Raw genomic sequence first — 26,524 nt, 5'->3', positions numbered from 1 at the left:
GATGCCAGGCTACGCGAGACTTCGTCTGGTTAGGACACGGTATTTCTCAGAGCCATAACCACCATAACATTATTCCAATTAGTAGTTGACCAATTGGGCTGCATAATATATCGAAAGAATTTCAATAAACCAATGTTGCGATATCGATTTTATCAAAACACCAGGACTTCGATTTAATGAAATAAATAAATGCACTGCCTTTTTCAGATCGAAGCATGGCACTGTGTTCATTTACACAGTGGCAAAAAATGCTGGATAGTTTAATGTTCGAAAATGAAGAAATCAAGACATAAAATGTATTATTGTCATTTTACAGTTACTACAAATAAAATAATTTAAATTTTTATTAAATACTAGATTGTTTTCACAGTACAATAGTATTACAAAACAAATGTATATAATTTTTTTTTTTATAATAATTGCAATAAAAGTAATACAAATTATTATTATTTTATAGTCAGATTGAATGGGTCAAAAACACTGGGAATGTGGTCTATGAAAACTGAAGTGAAAAGAGATTTTTTTCTTTTCTGTTCACTTTATGGTTACTGAAAGAGTGTGAACACACACATTTTTCAAGTTTTTCCAAATGAATCATCCCTAAAAGTACGATTCACAAAAAAAAAAAATCTTCAGAGTAAAAAGTCATTTTTAATATTTAGTTAAAATTATTTTTATTTTATATGCAGATGCATTCCTCAAGAAAATCACCCCAATCATTCTAGAAATATTATATTTTTCCAAATATAGCAACTTAAAGGAATAGTTCTCTTCAAAATAAAAATTCTGACATCATTTACTCACCCTCAAGTTGTTTCAAACCTGTATGAATTTCAAAGATATCAAAAGAAGATATTTTGAAGAATGTCGGTAACCAGACAGTTGATGGTTGACATCCATAGTAGTAAAAAAAAAAAAAAGTTATAAGTCAATGGGGTCCATCAACTGTTTGGTTACCAACATTCTTCAAATATCTTCTTTTGTGTTCAGCAGAAGAAAGAAATTCATACAGGTTTGAAACAACTTAAGGGTGAGTAAATGATGACAGATTTTTCATTTTGAAGTGAACTATTCCTTGCGATATTTGGAATGATTGGGGTGATTTTCTTAAGGAATGCATCTGCATATAAAATTAAAATAGTTTAAACTAAATATTTTAAATGACTTTTTACTCTGAAGATTTTTTTTGTGTGTGTGTGTGAATCATACTTTTAGGGACGAATAATTTGGAAAAACTTGAAAAATGTGGGTGTTCACACTCTTTCAGTAACCATAAAGTCACCTGGTGAAAATTCCTGTATTTTTTTAATTGGCAGAAAAACAAAATAATTGCAATGCCAGTCTTTTTTTCTTTTCTTTTTTTCTAATATCGTGCAGCCCTATCGACCAACAGGTTTTTTTTCAATGACTGATTCTAGTCACTTTATTTGGTTTCCTTAAACCTGAAAATACTATTCTTGTGCAGGTAGAGTGAGAAAAGCTAAAAAGCTAAATCCATGCATTAACTAAAGTATCTTATTCTGTGCCGGTGGGCCTTTTTTTTTTACTACAAAACTTTTACTACGATTCTGCATCCGTGCTGTGTCAGCATGCTTCTCAGCAGGGACTTCTACAGGAGCTATTCTATCGCCACAGCCTGTCACAGTCAGCATGATATGCTCATTATACTGATATCCAGCGCTATATGTGTGTCGGCCTGTCCGTTTCCAGGCCTCTCGCAACCTTAAAGGTCATGTTCTGTCAGGATAGTTTACACACTGCTAGGTTTCGCTGCACCACTGTCACATTCAATGACTGAGAGACTGGTATAAACAAATAATTTCACACATACTAGTTTAGGTAATATCTCCAGAGAATTATCTCCTCTGTGAAGTGGTGTGGCAACACTGTCTCTTATCTCCTCGCCTGTCAATCTCACATGCAGTTTCTCCTCTAGCCTCCTTTAACTCTCCCTTCTCTCATCTGTGGTTTTCGGTTACATTAGAGCGCTGAGGTCATGACAAGAACGTGACTTCTGCCTGAGCATTCTGCTCCCTCTGTGTCTGCTGAGGTCTCTGTCGCCCTCCCTGTCCCTGTCTCGGCCGAGGTGGGAGCGCGGGACGAGCCCTGACAGAAAGCGTTTGGCCCTGCTGGTCAAGCTCTCTCGGCGGGCCGCTGAGGGGGACCCCTCCGTCCAGCCGGGCCCCAGGCTGTGGCCCCGGGCCGCTCTCACAGCCGCTTCTAGGAGGTCATTGGTGCGGTGGTCCAGAGAGACGGAGAGCTCCAGATACAGGCAGCCAAACATCATTGCGCTGGAGTGCGCCTCTGAGAAAGAAAAAGAGAGAGAGGTTGAGTGATACAGATGCAGATGGAGTTTGACAATCTCTTGTCATATCAACACAGATTAGCGCTAGATAACTGAATCAATTGAGTGGGACTTAATGGAGCACGGAGGGGCTCTAGGAAAGGAGAAATAAAGGCTAAATGCTTGCCGTGTGTGTGGGTGTGTTTGTTCGGAGGTGTGTGGACAGGATTGAATTAGATCACTTTAGATTTCGACTAGACGGCACCATTGTGAATAAGTGACATGACCTGAGAGAAGAAACAGAGGAGACAGAGAGAAAAACACGGGAAACAGACATTTACCACGCCAATCCACAGATGAGGTGTAGTTTTATAAGTGGTGTATCATGAAAATGTACTTTTTGTAAAATAAACATTTCAGTTTGATGTGATAAGTTTTAGAAATAGAAGATACTATTTCAGATGGTAAAGTACATAACTAACAACAAGCCCACCAAACTTTGTGCTGATCCTGGCTGTAGGTCATTGTAGCCTTCTGAAAGATCTCAACCTTAGAAATAAGTGGCTTGATGTTTATGGAATTCTTGTTTACCAATTAAACCTTAGCAGTTTGTGTGACACATTTCAGCATGGATTGTTTTGAGAATCTGTCACAGGCTTTGCAAACCCAGACAGCATCTGGTACACGTGGATTTCACACATACCAGATGTGGGCCGGATCTGGGCAGACACTATGTTGCTGTCTGGGAAGAGACTGCTATTGAGAGGATGGAACAGTGGCAACTAGATTGGATCCGATCGTGAACCTACAACCCGTTAGGAAGCGTTGTTACTTATTTCATATGCAAAGAGGCTTCACAACAGAGTTCAGTTACATGGAGGTCTTAAAGGTACAGTAGCAAATAAAGCCTGTTTAATCATAAAGATCCAGTATAGTTGGCACAGCCCCATTGTTTAATTGTTTAACAGTGTCTTAGCAAAGCCTTTTACATTGTGAAAAATATAGGATAATATGTAACATGTAAGGAAAACATTTGGGGTCAGAAAGATTGCTTTTTGGAAGCCATTACAGTTTTTCTCAATCGCTTTGGCTCAATTCTCGAATGAGACTTTTTTTTCTCAAAACAATAAGTTATTGTCTCTGAACAATTAGTTTCTTGTTCACATCATATTTGGATTTCTTATTAATTTAAACAATTTGCATGTGTTTTGGCACATGTGTGCAAAAGAGTAAGTACAATTGTCTACAATTTGCACAACATCTAAATGCACATGGCTTGTTGATCAAAACTGATGAGTTGATTCTCAGTGAAACTGTCAAACTCTTTACAACTTCTAAACATTCTTTCCTCGTGTGAGCCTCCACATTCAAAATGATCCATTCAGTTATCAAAATCTGTCAGACATGCATGTATATTCCATAAATACCTATGTCTGCTGAATTGACAAATGGCCTGCCATTGTGGTGAAATAGAAATAACAATCGTACCAATCAACCAATCAAGTTAGGAAGCATACAGTAGGGCTATATGGAGTTTGCCCAGCACAATCACTGCCATTTTTGAACATGCAGGAACATCTAAATCCATAAACAGCACAGCAGTTTATTTTTGTAGAAACTGAAAATACACAGTTGCTTGTCGTGGAAGAGCAATAGGAAGATATGTAAGAATGTGTGGTGTCAGGGGAAGACATACTGTCATAGAATATGTAAAAATGAACAAGCAACTGAATTTTCAGTTTACATGTACCACATTTCTACAAATATGTGCTGTATAAATAAAAATGTTCAGTCCCACTTTATATTGGGTGTCTTTAGCTACTATGTACTAACATTTACAGCAAATTAATAATTTGATACAATGCACCTATTGTGTACATGTTTTTACGTTGTACATATACATATATATATAAACTGCATGTAATTACAGCTAAGTCTAGAATTACACTGTTGACTACTCCCTTACCCCTTAAACCACCCCATTCAACCAAACCTGTCCCTAACCGTACCCATATCCCACCTCAACAGCAGCAAAAGTGTTTTGCAATACAATATGACAATATACAATACTTATTTTTTTTATGTAAGTACATAATAGATAAGGACACCTAATATAATTTTTCTTTTTGAGTACTACAGTATTGACTTTTCCTAGTAAATTTACTTGCTGAAATCTATATCTAAAAAACTCAGTGTGATAAACAAGAGCACTCAACTAGACAAAACTGACATTCTTGTATAGTGTAAAAAAACACAGTGTCAACTAAAAAGTAGAAAGCGTGCATTTAACAAATATTTCCATGGTGAAAAAACATCTAAACATTATGACCAGTACGGCTCACACGCTGACAAAAAGGCTTTTTATTTTGGTGGCTTTGGCCAATTTACAGACACAAAAACCAGGTTTTGAAGCATGAATGAAATGTTTTGGGTGAGTAATTACATTTTGCAGACTATATAGTTCTGATGTTACAGCAAACAGTTGTGACAATTGCACTTACAGTTTAGAGAATGTTAAGACTGTTTCGAAAAATTTGCCAAAGCGATTGAGAAAAACTGTAATACTTTTATTTAACAAGGATGCATTAAATTGATGTACAAAAGTGACAGTAAAGACATTTATAATTCATTTATATTTAAAAATATGGCTGTTCTTTTGAACTTTCTATTCATCAAACAATCCTGAAAAAATATCTCTGTTTCTACAAAAATATTAAAGCAGCACACAACTGTTTTAAACATTGATTAAAAACAAGAAATGTATATTGAGCACCAAATCCGCATATTTGAAGGATTTTTGAAGGATCATGCGACTGGAGTTATGGCTGCTGAACATTCTGCAAGAAATACATGGCATTTTAAAATATATTAAAGTGGAAACCAGTTGCAAAAATATTTCACAATATAGACAAACATAAGGGAAAAGAATAAATGATAAAAGACGCAGGATATTACCCCAATAAAACAATGGACCCTGTTATCTTAAAAGAAGAGAGAGAGAGAGAAGAAGAAGGAACCCATTTGTTGTGCCACAGCAGACAGGAGATTTACTGTATGTGTGCAGCATTACAGTCCAGAGTTGTAAATTCTGTTTATGGCTATTGACTCATCTTCACTTGCATAAGGTTAGGCGTCTCCGTTTCAACGATTTAGCCCGTATAACCTTAGAGCATGTACGCATCCAGAGTTTGTGTGCCTGTTTAAATACGGCTTGAATGTCAGCGTCAAATAGCTGACTCGCAAATACAGAATGTAAATGAAACCCATTTACATGAAGCTGAGCACACAGCTTGTGTGTTTGTATCGGATGCAGGAAGCGAGATATAGACAGAAAAAGATTCAGAACATTTCCGAATCGATGACCACACTAGCTGCAGCACCCGGAGGAATAAATATGCTGAGCACAGATGTGTCTGCATAACTGTCCTCTGTACTTCATACAAGGTCCTTTTCTCCGTGCCACACCAATCTTATGTGCTTGTTAGTGGTGCTTACTGACGCTCATACTTAGGGTTAAAGATTTGAACAAACCCCTAAGCTTGAGTATTCAACTTCGGAGAATAACTCATCCCATACAGTTTGTGCTCTGGATATTAAAGATGCATTCAAATTGTGACGCTTGAGAAGAGTGCTATCAAAGTGTCTTTAAAAGGCACTCTGTAGCCATCTCTGTAAGAGCTATTTTCTGTTTTACATGAATAGCAACATACCATCATCTCTAAAACCGTTTGTTTCAAATATGCAATCAAATCTGATATCAACGGTCAACTCGGTCCAATTTAAAAGAAACATACACTGCTATTTACAATTTGGGGGCCAGTAAGATTTTCTTTTAATAAGTATTTTATGCTCACCAAGGCTGCATTTATTTAATCAAAAATACAGTGTAATAGTAATATTATGAAAAATTATTATAAAATAACTGAATTTTCAGCATCATTACTCCAGTCTTCAGTGTCACACGATCCTTCAGAAACCATTCTAATATGCTGATTTGGTGCTCAAGAAACATTTATTATTATTATTATAAAATGTTGAAAAAATTGTGCAGCTTAATATTTTTGTGGAAACTGTAATCAAAAAAATTCAGGGCTCTTTGATGAATAGAAAGTTTAAAAGAACAGCATTTATTTTAAATAAAAATCTTTTGTAACATTATAAACATCTTTCTTGTCACATTTAATAGATTTAACACATCCTTATTGTATAAAAGTATTAATAAAAAAAACAGAGTCAAAGTTAACATTCATTGAAACTATGAATGAACTATGTTTAATTAATGCTTTTTTAACCTTCTCATACTATTTATTTATGCAATCTAATGAGTTATATGTATATTGTCTTGTGAAAAGAAGTCATGCATAACCACGTATACTGCCCTGCAAAGCAAAAAGGCAGTAACTACGCAGAGTGCAGAACTGAGAAAAATTACTTTAAAGTTATCCTGTCATCCAGCCTAAGTAGTTGTAGGTAGATTATTGGACATGTGGCTGTTTTGTTACTTTATATTAGCTTATTCTTTGTACATATAAATCCTCATATTTAATTTGATATTTTACCCCTATTTTGCAGTTACTGTATTCTTGCTTTGTAAACTTGCTTTGTATTACTTACCAAAAACGTGGCACCATACCAAGGAAAAAGGCAGTAACTACAGATTCTCCAAAAACGATTACCATTTTTCTCCAAAACGACACACATTTGAGATAAGATGTTTTGTCACATGACAAAGGATGCCTTGAATGTCATGAAAATGATAATAACTCATTTTTGACCAAAAATGCAGTTACTGCCTTTTTGTTTTGTAGGGCACCTTTGCAACCTCCAGAACATGGCCATTTACATTTCCTTTTGACAATGTAAAAAGTTATTTAGTAGACTTTTCCGCTAATTTATAAATGTATATAAATGTCCTCATTGCTTTGATTCGCCATTCCTTTGCCCTGCAGTTGGTCATAATATGGAAGATGAGCAACAAAATCATGTGACTGCTGAAACAGAAGAATACAGCTTATACTGGATGTAATTTTCCAAAAGAATAGAGCACCTCTGATATCATCCTTCCCATGGCACCGCCCTGTTATCAGCTCTAATACATAAAAGTGCCTGCACACCATTTTCTTAATGATTACAACCCACTAAGCTTCGCTTTTTCCTTATCCTCCTTATCACAGTCCTGCAAACACATGACACAGGGGGTTCACTTCACCACAGGCGAAGGAGAGAATTAGAGAAAGAAAGGTGTGAGGGAGAGAATATGAGAGCGTGTACTAACATTGGCATACTTTAACACACACACACACACACACACACACACACACACACACACACATACACACACACACACACACACACACACACACATAAAGATAGTAACACCAGCACATTGTGGGTGAGATAATACAGAGCAAACACAAAAAAATGTCCCAAACATGCCAAGCATGACAAACAGATCAGAGAGCGAGAGAGAGAGAGAGAGAGAGAGAGAGAGAGAGAGAGCGAGAGAGAGAGAGAGAGAGAGAGAGAGAGAGAGAGAGAGAGAGAGAGAGAGAGAGCGAGCGAGAGCGAGCGAGAGCGAGAGAGAGAGACAGAGAGAGAGCGAGAGCGAGAGAGAGAGACAGACAGAGAGAGAGCGAGAGCGAGAGCGAGAGAGTGCTTTTTTTTCAGCCTGACTACAGTAGATTGAAGAAACAAGAAGCACTATGCCAGTTTACACCAAGGGGACATGTGCATCTTCAGATTTTTTGGGCCATGTGAATTTTATTTCAACTTTAAAACACAATTTTCAATTTTGTATGTATATTAAATGTATATATTAAATGTAAGGGAAGGCAATTTTTATTTATATAAACACTTTTAGCTCAACTGGTTGAAACTCTATTAGTTTCATAGCAATTGATAACAATCAATAATAGAAGTGGTCTAAATATTAAAACATGTACTTATATCTTCTGTGGAAGTCTCAGGACCAAAAAATGTTCGTCCAATCATTGCGACTCATATTTAGGCTATGCGTTTCTGTCAAAACTATCAACGGCTAAATGAATCTGCAGCAGTCAGGCTGTACAAGTAAGGCTGTACAATTATTATTGTAATGTTATGTGCTTTGAGACATGAGTTAGTTTAACGCCTTCTCTCGTCTCGTGACGCTTTGCAGACTCTGCTGTGTGTGTTCATGTGTTTTGAAGGAGGCGTGGCTTTGGAGACGCTCTAAAGGGAGAGTGGGATATTATGATTTTAAAGCTAATTTGCGATTGCTAGCCTCAACGAAATTGCCTACCCTATCTTTAAAATGCTGTTGCAGAAAACATGAAATTGCAAACAATCATATATATATATAATTATCAGATATATATAAAATAATATTATAGTATAAATGCCCAAGCAACCACTAAAAACATTATTGCAACCACCCACCAATATGTATTTTCAAAAGCAATTTCTTCACATACATTGTAGATTACTTTTTTTTATTTTTTATACCATGGCAGAAACCACTAAAATTTAATTTAACTGACTTGGGTTAAAAAAAATCTGTATTTAATAAGAATTTAATTTGCATTTAAAATGTACACTTATCTGTTGAGTTAGTCACTGAAACAAAACTGTATCTGCCCTGCTGAGAAAACAGCAGAAAAGAGATCTATATACCATTTCAGCCCCTAATGTGTCCACTTAACCAATGCACGTCTCCTAGCAGCACCTGTTCATGCCGATAAGCTGAGTGATTTCTTCTTGCCAGGAATCCACGAAGCCCCTTATATAAATACGGCCAGATGGAGATAGAAGCATTTAGACAAAAGCTGAGTCACAGCAGCAAGGTTAATATAGATGACTCATAAGTGTGGCAGACAGAGGTGGACCACAAGGGACCTTGTGTGGACTGTGTTTTTCAAAATACCTGTTGAATTATGGGATCTGTACTCTAAATTACTGTATTAAAGTTCCACAGTTTTCTGCTATTATTCTCACAGCATTTAAAGTTGCCATGAAATGACTGAATACTTTCTAAATGCATGTTATTGATCTAACTGTTAATGATTCATCCATGCATGTTTTTGTATTTATTTTACCTCGTAATTTTTTATCTAAATGACATAACTCAATCTTTTGGTAAACTTTCTGGTGATGTATGCTGAACTTCTCCAATCATTTTAGTCCACCTCTTTCTTACAATTGAGTCTCGCAAATCTCCATCCAATCAACAACCGATGGATAGCAGCACCAAGTCCCCGCCCTACATTTTTTTTTTTTTTCAATAATACGTATCACTCAGATGTACGGAAAAAAATCTGTCACTACTTCCATTTTATCACAACTTTAACATACAGACTCCATTTTTATTTTGTTTTATTAATAATCGCAGCATTAGCAGTGAAATATCTATTTTCAGGGGAAATAATATTATTTAAAATAATAAAATAAATATTTTTGAAAATGTAAAATTAGTTTGTTAAAAAAAAGTTTGAAAACCTCCCGTTGACTCTCATCGGCATTCAAAGTCTCACATGACCACACTGGTAGCCTACAGCAGCGTGACACAAAAAAATTTGTTTGCTCCAATTATAAATAGAGCTCCTAGCACTGAAAACACTTGATATTGACATATGCTCTATTTCTATTTTTGACAGTCTGTAAAGCATCAGACACTCATTTCCTTTCTTGTACTTCGTCATATGTGGATATTGGATACAGTAAAAACATCAATATGGTGAAATATGATTACTATTCAAAATAGCTGTTTTCTATTTTAATATATTTTAAAATGTAATTTATTCCTATGATTACTCCAGCCTTCAGCTGTTTATTATCAATAAAACATTGTTAATTAATAATATATATATATATATATATATATATATTTTTTTATGTTTAATATATTTATGGAAACTGTGATACATTTTAAGGTATTCTTTGCTGAACAGAAAGCTCAAAAGAACAGAATTTATTTTAAATAGAAATCTAAAATTATAAATGTCTTTACTGTCTCTTTTGATCAGCTTAAGGTGTCTTTGCTGATAAAAGTATAATTTAAAATTAATATTTAATTAAACTAAAATATTACCGAACCCAACTTTTGAACTGAACCCAAATCGGTAGTGTATATTATTAATTTCTATGATTTTTATTATATTTCTAAATATTTTGACCATACTGACAGTTAAAAGTAATGTTTCCAGTGTAGACACAACATTGTATCTGACAGCGATGATGTCTTTCTAATATCTCCATACTGAAACCCAATTGTTCTATTTTGCATACTGAATTATAATTGGTCTTTCTCTTTCTTAAATCTATTTCATATTACTATCAGTCTCTCTTTCTCCCTATCTCCTTTCTCTGTTTTAGTATCTCTGCATCTGTATTTGGGTTTACAACGTTTAATTTAATGTAAAACGCTATTCTTTCATTTGACCTAAAACCCTATTCTTTTAATTCCCTGCATGTAATCTCTGCCAGCTATGCAACATGCGTTGAATCACATTGAATTATGGGATCTGTGCTCATAGACGTAGATTAAAAACAGGCCTACCCTCTGTGCTGATCTCACGGGAGCGCACAAGGTCACTCTTGTTGCCCACTAGGATGATGGGGGTGTGCGGCAGCGTCTCCCTTAACAGTAGGCGGAGCTGGGCGATCCGGTGGAAGCTACGCCTGTCCGTCAACGAGAACACCAGGATGCACACCTCGCATTGCAGGGTGGACAGCTCCTGCCAATCACATCAAATCAAATCACAGACATACCAATTACAGCAGAGCTCAACTGTGAGTGCTTATTATACAGGCTATTTACAGAGTATTACATGATTATTTGTCACTGGTACGGTAGGTCAGTAATAAGAGGAGGATCGTTTTTGTTAGTGTGGGGCTCAGGAGTGTTTGTGTCCACGAAAAAGAGGATTAGCGGGATTTAAGGAGGATAACCTCAAATCTAGGATGGCTTTGTTGTTGTTCCAGCTCACAATTTCAGCGTTGTTGCCGCCACTGAGCTCAGGTGTGTTTGAAAGGGCAGCAGATGCATCAGTCAAGCGTTTACCCCCCGAGAACGTCACCACGAATGCTTTAAAGCGCCAAAGTACGGTCACACAGGGGTCGGGTTTCTCTTCTTGCCAGCTATGACAAGACTGCTGTCACTCTATCTTTAATGAACTGAGGGTAGAAAGAAAATGTATCCGTTCCCTATGGAACGCTTCCTATTTAATTTCCTACACAGAATGAGGAACAGATAAATAGATGGAAAGCCTGTGTCCTACATCCTCTTTTCCCCAAAGGCAAATTCCAGCCCTCTGGAGAGTTGCCTAAAAAATTCTCATTGCAGCCGAGCCAATCGCACTCGGCCCCGGAGGGTGCGATTCACACAACCTCAGAAACGCAGAGTTTCTTTGGAGAGGAAGAGTCTATTGGGGCGGAAGCAACGGGGAAGAGGGGGGCTCAACCACCTGCCACAACCCCACGCAGGAAGGGCATGGGGAGGAGGTTCTCTCCGCTGAGGACCAGACACGTATCTTGATGAGCGGAGAAGACAGCACGACACGGTCGATGGTGCTCATCGTGATGGAGGGGCTCTCAGGGGCCGGACGGGAAAAGCAAAAGGTCTTTCCATCAGAGAAACAAGACGAGAGAGTACAGCAGTATCTAACTAATAACATCGAGCTCTTCCACCAAAATACAGGCCCATCTGTCACTGTCTGCCCTTTCATGACCAGATATACACACAAAATGATAGCTTTTAATGGCTCTGAGTACAAACAGGCAGGTGTGCGAGTGAAAATGTATAGCCTACAGTGGTATTGCAACACACACTCATTACACTGTTCTTTATTACACAAACTGAGTGATTATAGTCATGAAATACACACACATAAAATCCGTATCATGCTGTCAGCAAATATGCCTGCCAGCTTTTTTGTCCTCTTGTGCAGATTTAGATTATTAAATCCTGCACTCTTAATAAATGCTGAAATGGTCTATATCAACCCTATAACAGCAGGTTGATGAAAACCTTCACACTAATCCAGCTAAATGCTCATCCCCACGCCATGGTGCTTTTTGTACAAACACCATTTACCGTTATGAAGTGCTTGTGTGTGTCAGGAAGATTCATTTTGTTATTTATAATGTTGCAAAAAGACTTAATTAAAAGGAACAAAATATACCTTTGACTTTCTCCACCACAATCTCACACTGAGCATATTCTATTTAAACTCATCTTCTTTAAAATTGTAGTGCAGTTTCTGATGTTAAGTAAGCAATTGGTTGAATTCCCCTTAGAGTCTAAGCGCTGCGGTGATCTCAATATTGCTCTGTTAGTTGCAACATAAAATGCGTTCAAGTAATTTTGGTAGGAGTAAAATGGACTCTCAGGACAATTTTATATTTCTTTCTTTTTCACTTCCCCAAAAAGGCAGGACACTTTTTTGTGCTAATTCAACATAATGAAGAGCAAGAAATACACATTAGGTGTGTCATAGATGCTACGTACGTACAGACGTACGGACAGACAGATAGATAGATAAATAGATAGATAGATAGATAGATAGATAGATAGATAGATAGATAGATAGATAGATAGATAGATAGATAGATAGATAGATAGATAGATAGATAGATAGATAGATAGATAGATAGATAGATAGATATGTTTAACATAAACAAAAGTATATGCTTAAAGTATGATTGTGTGTCATTTATTTTGTACAACAAAACATGAAAATCTCCTCAAGTAATGTTAACCATTTACTGAAACATTGAAAACTGCTATTCTAACACCCAAAGCAAGTTCCAGAGGAAACTCAAGGCTCACAAACTGAACAGTTCTATTGAAGATAAACAATCCCTTGGAAATCTATCTTTCAATTCCCTTTGGTGCCACTAGTGGTACAGAAATCACATTTCAGCTTTAAAACCCTGAAATTGTTTCTCTCTGTTCCTGTTGCTGTGGTTAAGCCTTTGGTTGAGAAAAAAAAAAAGAGTTTATGGTAGGTCATAAAGGAGATTAGAATCTGGGCAAAACATGGAATTAAAATGTCCCGCAACTCATCTCCCACAGTGAACCCATTCCCAAGAACTGTGTTCCTTCTCTACTGGGTCATTTAACACAAACACACCTTCTTCTGGCCACGTCTGGCACAGGAAGATTACATGGAAATCAGACCAGGGCCTGGTCCACAAGCCAATACAGAGAAAACATTGCAAAAAATTTTATTTCATCAGTATTTCGGTCTTCTTTACCAGTTAATTTTTTTTTTTTAAATTGAAACAAGCTCAACTTTATTGAGAAGAGAGTATATGAAATAAATATAAACATACAAAAATGACAATAAAAAATATATTACATAATTAAATCTAAAATAAATAAATGAAATATGATTATATAATGAATATCATAATTATATAATTAAATATAATATTAAATATTATTATTATCATTTTCCAAACCGTTTGTCCTATATAGGGTTGTGGGAATGCTGGAGCCTATCCCAGCATATTGGTCCATAGGCTGGGAGACACCCTGGATGGCTGTTATTAAATAATAGTAATATTGAATAATATGATGTATTATTACATAATGAAATAAATACATAAAAAATTACACACACATAGATTAAGTATAAGACATATAATAAATTTAGTATAATAAGCATATGAACTAATATATTTAAATATGGAGAGGGATTTCATGGTGCATAAGAGACTTTAATTTGTTACTCCGTAGGGGGGAGAGGTCGAGTCTAATAATTGGATGTTGAGACTTAACCGTGTGCCGAGTTTGTTTCTGTGCACCAGAGTGAGGTCCACACCCCTACAGACAGTCACCACAGACCATCTGTCCACATCCCCTCCTCCCAAACATACACACTTGGCCCAAGATCCCACACACAGACTTACAGTAAACCATCCCATCTAAAAGTGCTTTCTCAGCCGCTGAACAAGCCAATTCTGCTGCTATAAACACAAAGCACACATACCTCCACAGAAATAAAAACCCGCTTTCTCTGCCAAGCACACGATCATCAAAGAAAAAAACATCTCCCTAATGAACGTTACAAAAAGCTCCCAGTCCATGATGACACTAGGGCTGAGCTAGCTGTACTTAAGCATAAGGCTCCCAGCAGTACACTACACACTCTGAGTGAGATAAACAGACGTATACTTCACACATTTACAAACTCCACAACCGCCTTGTCAGTGTTCACACACAATGGCCCCTACCCAGTAAACAAAAACCATATGAGCCACTTAGCATCATCAATATTTCACCTCAAAGTAATCTATTAATAATAGCCAAGTCGAATAGCCCTAGTCTACCAGCTCATGTCATGTCTGTCAACCATACAGTGACAGGAAATGGTAGCATCTTGTGTCGTGTTGCTCTGGGCTATGTTTAGAATGGCATACTAGTTCATACTGCACAGTATTTGCTGTATATTACTTGCATACTACTCTATGAAAATAGCATACAAGTATATGCAGTAATATGCAAAGATAATCATTTCAAATAGTAGAATGCAACATTACTTTGTTACGTTGCATGTTTAATGTCAGAAATTAATGCTAATGCTTAATGGCTAGTTCACCCAAAAATGACATTTCTGTCACGTCATCATTTATTCACCCTCATGCTGTTCCAAAGAACATATGAGGCAGAATGACAGCCTTGGTCAGCATTTATTTTCATTGTATGGCAAAAACACTTTGAAAGTAAACATCTTTGTTATGTTTCAGAAGTAAAGTCAGACAGGTTTGGAACAACAAGAGGATGAGTAAACAAGGTTAATAACACGTATATGTACTAAACTGATCTATCTATCTATCTATGATCTACCACATTTGTCTGAATTGTTGTGGATACTGTGGCCCACAATGCAGTTGTTCACAAACAAGTTGTTTAAACACTGGAAAAGGAGGTTCAATGCCCACTGCATTGTGGGCCACGGTATCCACAATAATTCAGACAAATGTGGTAGATCATCTGCACAGAACAATAGTTAATACTGCACTATTCCATGTTTCGTTTCATTTTAAGTCTTCAATTCAAAGTGGCCAATAGAAAAAATTAAACAGGTCACACCCTATTTAGGCTGGAAATTGATTTCAAGTTGAGTTTTTGGCTCATGTATTTGACATAGGTGAACAGAGAGGTTAGAGCATGCTGATGCCTCCCGTGCTGGAACTGGAGCTGGAGAAGCGACGCGTGACGCAATTCCCATTGGCTACCAACGGTTGGGCGGGTGACGGAATGCGTCCTCAGCCTGCGTAAGGACGTTACTGACCATGTGTCAGCTATTTTAGGAAAGAGAATGACTTATTAAAGCCATTCTTCCCCCCGCTGTCACAAGCAATTCAAGTCTCAGAGCTAACTGAGGCTAGACTCGGGGCAGTGTACGTGATTGTACAGTACGTTTGTGAGCATCTGCATGTTTGAATGAATGCCTGTGCGTAATCCAAACTCTAATTGAGCTGATGTGTCAGGTGTAGAATGGGTGAACTTGGTGAATCTGCAACAGAACCAAAATAGACCTGCATCATCTGCAGCTACTAGTGATGCAGCACTGTGTGAAAATGAGTTCATTCACTCTCACTCTCTCTCACGCTCTCTCTCTAATTCTCCATGGTTCAGTGAATGCAGTAAGTTGACAGTGAGGCTGCAGTCCACAGAACAGACTCCAACCTTAGAGTAAACTTACTGCATCCTCTTCACTGCATCCAAATATGCTGACCCTGTTTCACAATAAGGAAAGTGCTGACCTTCACTGAGTCACTTAAGATTTTAATTAATTAGGAATGCTTACATTTTGTCTTAAAGATACTCAAGGGATAAATGTTTATATTGCTTTTCCCCCCACTACAAGGACTGTACGATTTGGACAAAAAAAAACATACTTCAATTTAAACATATTGTGAGAAATTTGATAAACATTTAACATATAATTTTGCTGCTGCCTGGATCAAAGAAAATCACAAAAGGCATAAAATCATTGAATGAGCAGGACCTGCATCCAAAAGAGTGTGCGAAACAACAAACCAGTAAGCAATAACTCAATTTGAAGCAATGCCTCATGTATTTGAGTCATATTTTGCCCGCATTCTGCTGCAGTTCTGCTGCAGAACCACACCGTATTCTCACACTTTAGTTTAGTTTGATTTTAGAGGTCAATTTGAGTGTTCACATTTAAGCCCAAATGTTTTTGAACCTCTTGGAGAATATAGGCTACCTCTATGTAAATACAACCACAAATACAGTACTTCAAGCTTGTGTAGCAGATCAGCGTTCTCTAACTTTTATGGAGTATGTATTGTACACCCACATACCCTTCAAAAAGGCTCTAGCTACTCATCTAAGTACTTTTTGACTTCTAATATACTAGATATCATTTAGCTTTTATTCACATATTCATTCATATTCATCAACTCACACATTATTTGTGGTAAACAGCAGCTCAAGCATGCTCGCTTGAGAACCAATGAGGTTCATTCTCGTGTTATTCTCGAGGTTTGCTCATGCGCATCAAGCAGGTTCGGTTCAGTTTCTGTTAATGTTCGCTGATCAATGTATATGTGAATAAAAGCCTAAATTCAATCTGTTCATTATATAAAGTGATTGAGTCTCTTCAGAAAATGTAGGACTAAACCGCTCAATTCATATGGATTAGTTTTACGATCTCTTTATGAACTTTTTGAAGCGTCAAAGTGGTAGTTGTGTAGACTGTCAATGGATGGATAGAATAGAAAGGTCTCAAATTTTTTATCTTCATTTGTGTTCTGAAGATGAACGAAAGTCTGATGGGTTTGGAACGACAATGGGGTGAGTAATTAATGACAGAATATTCATTTTTGGGTGAACTAACCCTTAATTACAGACAGAACAAAAAAAAAATTGTGATTAACAACTTAATTTTCTGACAGCCCTATTGTCATGATTTCTGTTGAAGCAAAATCAAAATCTTTCCAAGTACTCCTGTATGGGAGTCATTGTAGTAGACTACAGACAAAACAGAACACCACTAATTCACTTTGAAGCATGCAGTGCATTGCAGACTATATTTTTATTTTATTTAATCACAGCCTTTTATGGTTTATCATGCAAGGAAATATCGATTTTGATTGGATCAATTGTGCAGCTCTAACCACTACTCCAATAAACCCTGAAATAAAAGACAAAGTAACTGTTTACTGACAGACTTCAGCTGAACGTTCTTCATGATGAGGCTTCAATCCATTAGCTACAGATTGAAATCAGTGAACCATAAAGCTATAAGGGCAGCGCTGAATCTCTGCATCTGTAAAATAAAAATTAATCACTGCATAGTTTATCTGAGATCCTTTTGTTTGCCATAACCACCAGTAGCCATGGCAACCGGGGAACGGGTATAGAATATAACGCAGTGGGTGAGGTCAGAGGTCACGTGATGTGATGTGCCACCGAGGAAGAGAGCCGGATGGTTAGACGAAGAGAAAGAGGGATGCTTTGAAAGAGAAAAATGGCAAGATAGAGAAAGAAATGATGGAATGGGGGGAGTCTGGAGTTTTTCCAGCCACTGCTCTCACCCTCTTTGCCCTGGAATAAATCCAAAACTCGCAGTCATTCTGTGATAGCAGTATCACTACTGACATTCATGCTTGTAACAAACAGCATCTGATTTAGGAGAGATCTGATGACACATAAACATCATTTAAAAAAGGTCACGTAAATTTTGCCCAGGGATTTGAATAAATTTGAATATTCAACATGGCTACAAAGGCAACCTAATACCCCTGTGGTGTGTCAAACATCTATATGCACAACCCTATGATATCACATAACATTCAAAAGTGTTTGAATAATTTCGAGTGACACAGAAAAGACACTCACACTAAATAAGCACATGCATCTGTGTGTTCCAGGCAAAATTATCATCATATTTCAGAGTATAAACAGAGCAATGAGTGGATGATACACCCACACTACATGCTTTAGCCTGTCATGCGAGCAGGTGTGAAGGAAATACATACATCACACATAAAATCAAACAGCAATTAGTCAAATTTTAACTGGTATTTAGGACTCTGTGAATGTCCAATGTTTTAAGCGATGGTCAAACGGGTTGTACCATCAAAGAAAGAGGAAAGGGTGGTTGATTAATGAAGAGAGAAGTGAGGTCAGAACTAGTAGAGAGGCATCAATCCCAGACGAAGATGAACGTAAATAATTCAATCACACAGATGCTTCGGATGAGATGGCACTGCTCACATGGGTCAGCATCAAAGACGAGAGTCTAAAAAAGCCAACCCCCCCCCCCCCTATAATAGTCCCACATTTTCTGCCAGATATGCACTACATCATAACATTGTAATTGTTAATTATTGGGTTTGACCATTTCAGAAAATCCCTAAAGCCATGTTATAGTTGAAAGGCTTCCCAAAAGATTGGATGGGAGGGTTTGGTATTGGTAAACATTTTTAATGGTTTGGAAAAAAGTCTCTTATGCTTCCCAAGGTACTGTTAAGTACAGTAAAAATAGTAATATTGTTGACACATTATTACAGTTTAAAATAACTTTTCTAATTTAATCTATTTTAATTTTCAAATGTAATTTGAAAGCAAAGCTGAATTCACTTTTGAACGGCAAGTCACTTTTGATCATTGTAATGCATCCCTGCTGAATAAAAGCATTCATTTCTTTAAAATTATTATTATTGCCCCCAAAAGTTTGAATGGTATTGTATAAGTTTAGCCTGTTGCCACAGTATACTTTTAGTACCGTACATCTTTCACTTGATAATCTAGATTTGTCATATTAATGACATGAAAACATACAATTCTGCAATACACTGATGCAAAAGCAGGAATCATGACAGAAAAGCTTAATAAAACATGCCACAGTGTATTGATCCATTAGATCATTTTAGTTTACTGCCAAACAAGTGGCTTTTACAGTGTAAAAGTAGAGGTCATAATTCACTGAGAAATAACAAGGCAAACTGGACCAGGCTGATTTTATAGAGGGTACACATAAAATCCTTGTAAAAGGATCTTTAAACCCGCCAGTTACACTCAGCAGAAATGGAACAAATTACGGCAAACTGAAAACAATTTGCCCTAAAGTGAAAGGAAACAGAAATGACAAACAACAGACAAACCTTGGCTGGAGGGTCAAGAGACTATTTCTCTCATCTTTCTCTGCATCCCGTCTTTTTACGTCTTTGTTAACCTCTCTATCCTTCGCTCTCTATTTTCTTAACCACTTAAAGAGTGTGTCTGCTCAATCAATAGATTTTTACACTAATGGTTTACTGTGCATGTATGCAATGCAATTAAAGCAGTGTTAGACCGTCTGTTTGGTAAATTAGTGTTAGACTTAGTTATTACTGTAAACTAATAACTAAGACTTAGAATTAGTGCTAACACTAAATTAGATTTAGTGTTAGTAAATCTAGCGGTTCAATTCATCCTGTCCCTGCATGGTGTTTTATAGGGATAATTCACTCATCCACACATCATTACAAAACTATACCATTTTCTTTCATCTGTGAGACATCAAAGAAGGTTTTTTGATAAAATATGTCTGTTTCTAGCCTGGTTAAAACCAGACCATTCTCAGTAGTAACTGAGTTATGGTCTGGCAAAGCTTCATTAATAAGGGGCAACAAAGGGGCGTCACCAACGGACGTCGCTCAAATGCCTCTGGGCGCAATTGGATAGACCTAAAACCAATCAGAGCGATCGTCATCATGTAAAGCCGTATGCTGCGTCCCAATTCGTCTAAGTTACACTACGCCATAATAGTATCTACTCTTTTTGTGGTATTTACTTTTGAATGTGTAGAAAAAAAGGAGGCAAGCTTTGGGACATACTACTACCGTCATCTTTATCGGACGGATCTGTCGCGTGCATCCCGTCACGTAAACTGCCCTGTAAATCATCTTGTCACAGTTAAAATCCTCCATTAAATCTAATTTAATTTCCTACCGTTTCGGAGAGAAATGTAGTAGCACGTTCATCTGCCAGTGGGTCTTTCATGGAGACTGTCCTCATGTGTTTGCAATTTGAATATAATAATGCTGCATTTAAAAGTTGGTGCGCTTCACCAACGGACGTCGCTCCACCAACGGACGTCGCTCAAATGCCTCTGGGCGCAATTGGATAGACCTAAAACCAATCAGAGCGATCGTCATTGTGTAAAGCCCGCCTCAACGTTTCTGATTGGTGCCGCGATTTCGAGGGATTAGAAATGGGCTTGAATGAGCTCTTTGCCAGACTACTTGCAGAGCAAATCTAAATTTGCCGGAAGTTGTCTGGGTTTTCCCAGGCTAGTCTGTTTCTTGTCCATATAATGGAAGTCAATAGTAACCATAAATGTTTGGTTACCAACATTCTTCAAAATATCTTCTTTTGTGTTCTGCAGAAGAAAGTCATGCAGGTTTGAAACAACATTTTTGGATGATCTATCCATTTAAGTACCCTGGTAATCCAGAGTTCTCGAGAGAGCACAAGTTGAATTTGCTCAGCGAGTTACTCTGGTGTCGAGTAATGATGCTCATTAAACATGCCCCTCGATCTGAGCTGCACCAATCACATCGGGTTATCTGATATAGGCGGGCCAGAGGCGAGCTAAACAGATGACATCAGCGCTGTGACGTCAAAGTCATTAGTAAACATTGCAAGATGGCTATGGATGAACACCAGTTGTTTGAAACGGCTTTGGCCGCTACAATGAACGAGTTAGACTTGGCTTTTTATCTAAAAGAGGAACAGAAGACGGCGCTCGAATCGTTCCTTTGCAAGAAGGACGTTTTTACTGTTTTGCTGACCGGATACGGTAAGAGTTTAATCTACCAGTTAGCTCCGCTGGTAGCTGGGGTTTATTGTTGTGATTGGTCGTAGTGTTATCCAATTGCGTGCAGTGAGATTTTCAAATGCACGCTTGGTGCCGCCCCTCGAGCTGGCCGATTTTCATTAGTCGACGCCAGACCATTAATCTTTTAGATTTAGGTCTGGATTTCCAGGCTACCCTTTAAGTGCTGTAGGTAGCAAAATATTTAATAAGCCTAAATGCTACTCAGTTATGTATTGGGTGTTTACTTTTTGTTATGTATAACATATTTAAGTAAATATAAATTATATTATTATATATTAATGATATAATTAAGTCTCAATCAGCACCATAGTTCAGTAGATGCATTTGAGACCATTTCATGACAAACGGAACAAGGGGGCAGAATCAGACATAAATTCATAAATTATGAAAAAAAATTATCATAAATGATGTGCAATCTGTAGCTTGGCAAACTACAGTTTCAAAGTAGCTTCCCCAACACTGCAGTGAAGATATAAGAAGACTAGATTCACATTTCCTAAAGCAAATACCAGCGCACACAAGGCTGCAAAAGAATCATGTTAGGTAAGCTTAGGATTTGGGACTTCAGTTCAGTGAAAAATGACACGTTGCATCAGTCACTTTGCAGTTGTCATGACAATAAGTATGAATCTTGTTTTCTGTCAGATGATTCAACATCTATACATTTTTACGTAACACAGGGATGGCAAGAACAATCACAATTCAGTATGCATATATATTATGATGATGTCACCGCTACTCGTTACAATTTGAATGCTGAACATTCTATCAACGCATATCAGAGGGAAAAGGCTGTAATCTTAAATTTATTAAAAGTATAATAGAGCACGTCTAAGCTTAAATTATCTTTCTAATAGACTAAGAATTAAGTATGTAATTAAGTAGTTAATTGCAGAAGTTCAAAATATTTCATGAATAATAATACACTCCCACCTTGCAAGCACCAAAACTAATTCTGAAAGCCACTAAATAAAAGACAAAATAAAGAAACAGTGTTTGAAGCAAACCTGCTTTTATGCATTTGGGAGAGTTTTTGACTCACCTGTTTCCAACTGTCAAATACTAAAATCGAGCTGTCCTCATCATCCACAGTCACTCGCCGCTGGTAACCCTCATCTACAACACACACAGATACATCTTTAAAAAACGTACACTCAAGGATGAAATTAAATCAATTAGCATCTCATTTTATTTCTGCAGTTGAGCAGAAACTGTCAATTTCATGGGAACAAATGTATAATAATATATCTGTAGAAAGAACACAAAAGAAGTTTTGAAATGCAAGTTCAGAATTGGACTCGAGACGTTGTGTAACAATAATTTAGCTGGTGCAGAATCGATGCACAAGAACACTCAGCTCAGGTAGGTTAAAGAATAAAAAAAACCACTGTCTGTGTGTCTGATTGGCTCTTTATCCTCTACTATATGACATGCTCTGTTTGTGCAGAAAGGGTCTGTGCAGAGGCAGTACTCTGCTGGTTCTTTCCCACCTCATTAAGACACAAGATGATGAAAGACCTGAGATAAGATGGATGCCTGCACGGCACCCACTCCGCTATTTCCAATCAAATCCTGAGAGCCTTACACTAGTGATCTCAGTGTCTGTGAGGTGATAAGTGTGTTTCATCCAAAGCAAATCTAAAAATAGTACAGTCCTTGGCATCTTGACGCTTGATGCTGAGCACAAGAAAGCTGTATAAATATAATATTTACCGGTTGCTTGGGTTTCAGAGTCTATAGAGAGTGATCTGTCTGACAGTCCAGCAAGGCAAAGTGCCAGAGAGGATTTGCCCACTCCGTTTTGGCCCAGTAGGACTATCCGAAGGGGTCCGTGGTACTTCTGCTGCGGCAGTTTTAGGGAAGGCGAATCTTGGGTATTGGTGACGCTGATTTGCGGAGTCGCAGGCTCATTGAGCCCAGGCGCCCAATCGTAATCCTCGGAAACAGCCTCCTCTCTCCTCAGCTGATGCTTGATTGGCAGGGGGGTGCTGCCCCTGCGGAGCTGGGGTGCAGCCGAAAGAGTTAAGCCATAATCCTGTGAAATCATCAGATAAGATCAAGATGAGACAAGCATCTTCATCCAATCCAACAGAACACCAAGAACAATGTCAGTCCATAAGATATCTAAATCAATAATGTATCAAAACAATTCACGTGCAAGGGGGAGGATTGTGATCCTCTGGGACTTAAGTTGTGCAGTGCACATTATACGAAAGTGGGTCAAAACAATGTGCAGTGTGTCCATTCACATAAACAAGCATCACTTGCTTAGAAAGAGTGGCATAGACATCCCAACAGACAAAAGACGAGTTAAATAATGGGTTTTCACAGTTTCAATGATGTTGAGGGCTTTGTCCATCTATCTCTATCAAGCAAAATCACCAAGAGAGCTCTTAAACTGTTTACTGTGTATGCTTGTGAGGGCAACTGGCATCAATATTAATATGGCAATTAATCTAGCCGCAGCACTGCAGGTGTGCCGGGGACCTTGTACGCCTGATCCGGTGTCAGACATGCAAGACACACATAGACAGCCAATTATACTAATTGAAAGGAGGTAATTAATTAATCATAGACTTTGTTGTGAATCAGACAGTGAAACAATAAGATCTAGTATGATGCTTGGGGTGAGGTAGCCCAAGGCCAGCTCTTAAGTAACAGTTACTTTGAATAACAACATCATTTTGAATATCATCATGAATATTGAAGTAGTGAAGTAGTAGCCTATGCAAATCATTAGGCTCATGAATAATTAGTCGACCATACAATGAAGACTTACACGTATTATTAAGTTACAGTGATTATCAAGATCACCATAGATATTTGTGACCGTTTTTATCATTACAAAGACACTAAAATGAAATATTACTACTGTATGAGTAAAGGAATGTTTTTCAAAACACAATCACTCCTACATAAACAAAGTCAACATAAAGGCTGCAGAAGAAGAGAGGGTGTGTACACACCGGCGTACATCCCCAAACCTGTGAAGGATCCTACAACCCCCACACACACAAACCACACACACACACGCACGGGAAAGCGTCTTACCTGGTCCGACATCGTTCTTCAGTTCATCCGCTCTCAATGAGACACTCAGCCGTCCATGTCATGTCACTGAGCGTAAAAACTGCACAGGCGTCGGTGGGGATTGTTACATTACTCTCGACTCATATGCCATCACATGGCTGTAGTCTGGAAAAAAGAAACGCTCCCAATATTACTGTAACCGCGCGAAAAATGCTCCTTTTGACTTAATGGTAAACATTTAATCTCTTCTCTGCGAACGGCTGCGCTGCATGACTCCCGTATTACTGTACACCTGTCTCTATAATAGTGGCTTTACATATGAGAGCGTGTAGCCCCGCCCCCGCACCTCGTAGACACGCCTCTTCATTCCAGTCGTTACCTGAATGCTCCCAATCTTTCTGGATCTCTCTCTGATTCATGTAAATCTAATTGCATGGTAGGCTAAAGAAATATATAAAGGTTTATATTCTATGTATCACTATTTTTTTTTGTCCTAATTCTGCTCTGCAAATTATTGAACTCCTGGTTTGTGATTTTGGAAATGTTTATAACAGATTTTATTGTTAAACTTCATTAACGAATAACTGCACAGGAAGGAACAAATGTATAACGCACATTCTAACAACTACTATTAACTAACAAGAAACTCTGATTAATTAATTAGTAAGAACAGTATTCTAAAGTGTTACCCTTTTTTTAGATAAGATGTCATGAGTTGCAGATGCTACTGTACACCCTCTTTTCTGGGTGACAGCCGCTTCAGATTATCTACAAACAAAAAGGATTTGACTTCAGTGTTTATTAGAGTAAAATCAAGTGCTGTGTGCTGTTCTCTCCCTTTTTCTCTCTTTTTGTTGGCAAGTGTTCATAAGCGTTGATATTGATAAGTATATGTTTGATTCAGATTTCAGAGTTCTTTTTCTCTGGCAACCCTGAAGTTTTGAAGCACTGCATGAATTAATGAGTGGTCGTTAAGTTTTATTGCAGCCACATCAAGCATCATTATGTCACAGGTGGAGAGAAAAGCGTTTCCTTGCAGGCTTTTTAATAATTCCTGTGAAGACCAATTGATCTTCTTGTCTGTCTCTTTGATCTTAGTTTAAATTAACTATTATTAGAGCCAAGGAAGCAAAGTAGAAGCAGCCTGAATCATCTGGGGGTCTCCCACTCAAGTGACACTATATCAGTTTAAAATTGACTTTTTCCTGTTCATAGCCCTTTGGTTCTCATTCTCTGCATTCCTGACTGAACATTGTTTTCAATTTCCACCATCCTTACCAGAAATCTGCCGACAAAACGTATTTATTTTTCCACTAAATTTGTCTCACAAGTTCAGAACAAGGCCCAGTGCATATTAAAATGGTTTTAATTTTCATGTTTAGTGGTCAGAAAATAATACAATTTGATGAATATGCTTATGCTTTAGTGGCCTAAAGTTATGTGTCTGGTCTCTTTAGATTTCTTGAGCCCATTGATTCCATATTGCCATATTCCTTGTCAGCCATTTTTAATGTTAATGTATATTGCTGTGTCTTACCAGAGCTGGACTTTAAGTGGCCTTGGTCTTACCATCACTTTGGTGTACTGAAAGGAAGCTTGGTAGGCATCTTTGGCATTATGCCCAGATGGTACCTTTGCAGTTTGGGGATAGCGCCACCTTGTGGTCAAATAAATTAAAATGTGATGTAATTTCCAATGATTAAATTACTTCTAAATAATTTGTCCGAAAGTCATTGATTATGGTCTCTTCTTATTCCTTGGGCAATAAGAAGCTAATGATATCCCGTTTTAGAGTGTCAGCCTGTTACTTGTCTGACATGTTGATTTTTTTCCCATCAAATTTTGTCAAATCTTCTCTAAACTTGGCTATAGATGATCTTCAGACCAAGTTGCACAGAAGTTGAAATAAAGGTGTCATTTTAGGAGACACTTTTTAATGTAGAGATTAAGTCAATTGCAACGACAACCAGCAAAACTGTCATACGGAGAGAAAAAAAGTCAAATTGTTTGAGGGGAAAATTGAAAGAAAGTTTTGGGCTAGCTATATATATATATATATAGGGCTGTCAATGTTAACGCGTTAACGCATGCGATTAATTCAAAATCCTTAACGCGCTAAAATAATTGAACGCAAGTAAATTACTAAAGCTGTGAAATTGCACCATTAACATAATAATAATAATAATAATAATTTGTTACATTTATATAGCGCTTTTCTGAGACCTCAAAGCGCTTTACATAGAAGGGGGGAATCTCCTCAACCACCACCAATGTGCAGCATCCACTTGGATGATGCGACGGCAGCCATACTGCGCCAGAACGCTCACCAGCTTACTGGTGGAGAGGAGACAGTGATGAAGCCAATCAGTAT

General features: G+C 37.6%; 1 protein-coding gene across 1 annotated transcript; it reads right to left on the bottom strand.

Moving 5' to 3' along the window:
* Window positions 1-938: 938 nt before the first annotated feature.
* Window positions 939-24,449, bottom strand: rem2 (RAS (RAD and GEM)-like GTP binding 2). The gene is made up of 5 exons (XM_082173365.1): window positions 24,175-24,449; window positions 22,837-23,158; window positions 22,166-22,239; window positions 10,818-10,995; window positions 939-2,304 (listed from the first exon to the last, which is right to left on the bottom strand). The coding sequence occupies exons 1-5, from the start codon at window positions 24,184-24,186 to the stop codon at window positions 1,976-1,978; spliced, it is 915 nt and encodes a 304-aa protein (XP_082029491.1). The 5' UTR covers window positions 24,187-24,449; the 3' UTR covers window positions 939-1,975.
* Window positions 24,450-26,524: the final 2,075 nt, after the last annotated feature.

This window comes from Leuciscus leuciscus (genome assembly GCF_965113295.1).
Source record: "Leuciscus leuciscus genome assembly, chromosome: 6".
Lineage (NCBI taxonomy): Eukaryota > Metazoa > Chordata > Actinopteri > Cypriniformes > Leuciscidae > Leuciscus > Leuciscus leuciscus.
The sequence above is the reverse complement of the archived record's forward strand: the minus strand, read 5'-3'. Positions and strand labels throughout refer to the sequence as shown.

Bases quoted from the DNA above. Each gene is read 5' to 3' on its own strand.
- rem2 (XM_082173365.1), bottom strand. The intron at 10,996-22,165 runs GTGAGTCAAAAA...TGTGATTGGCAG, and splicing joins TATTTGACAGTTGGAAACAG to GAGCTGTCCACCCTGCAATG. The intron at 2,305-10,817 runs GTAGGCCTGTTT...TTTCTTTCTCAG, and splicing joins CCGTGAGATCAGCACAGAGG to AGGCGCACTCCAGCGCAATG.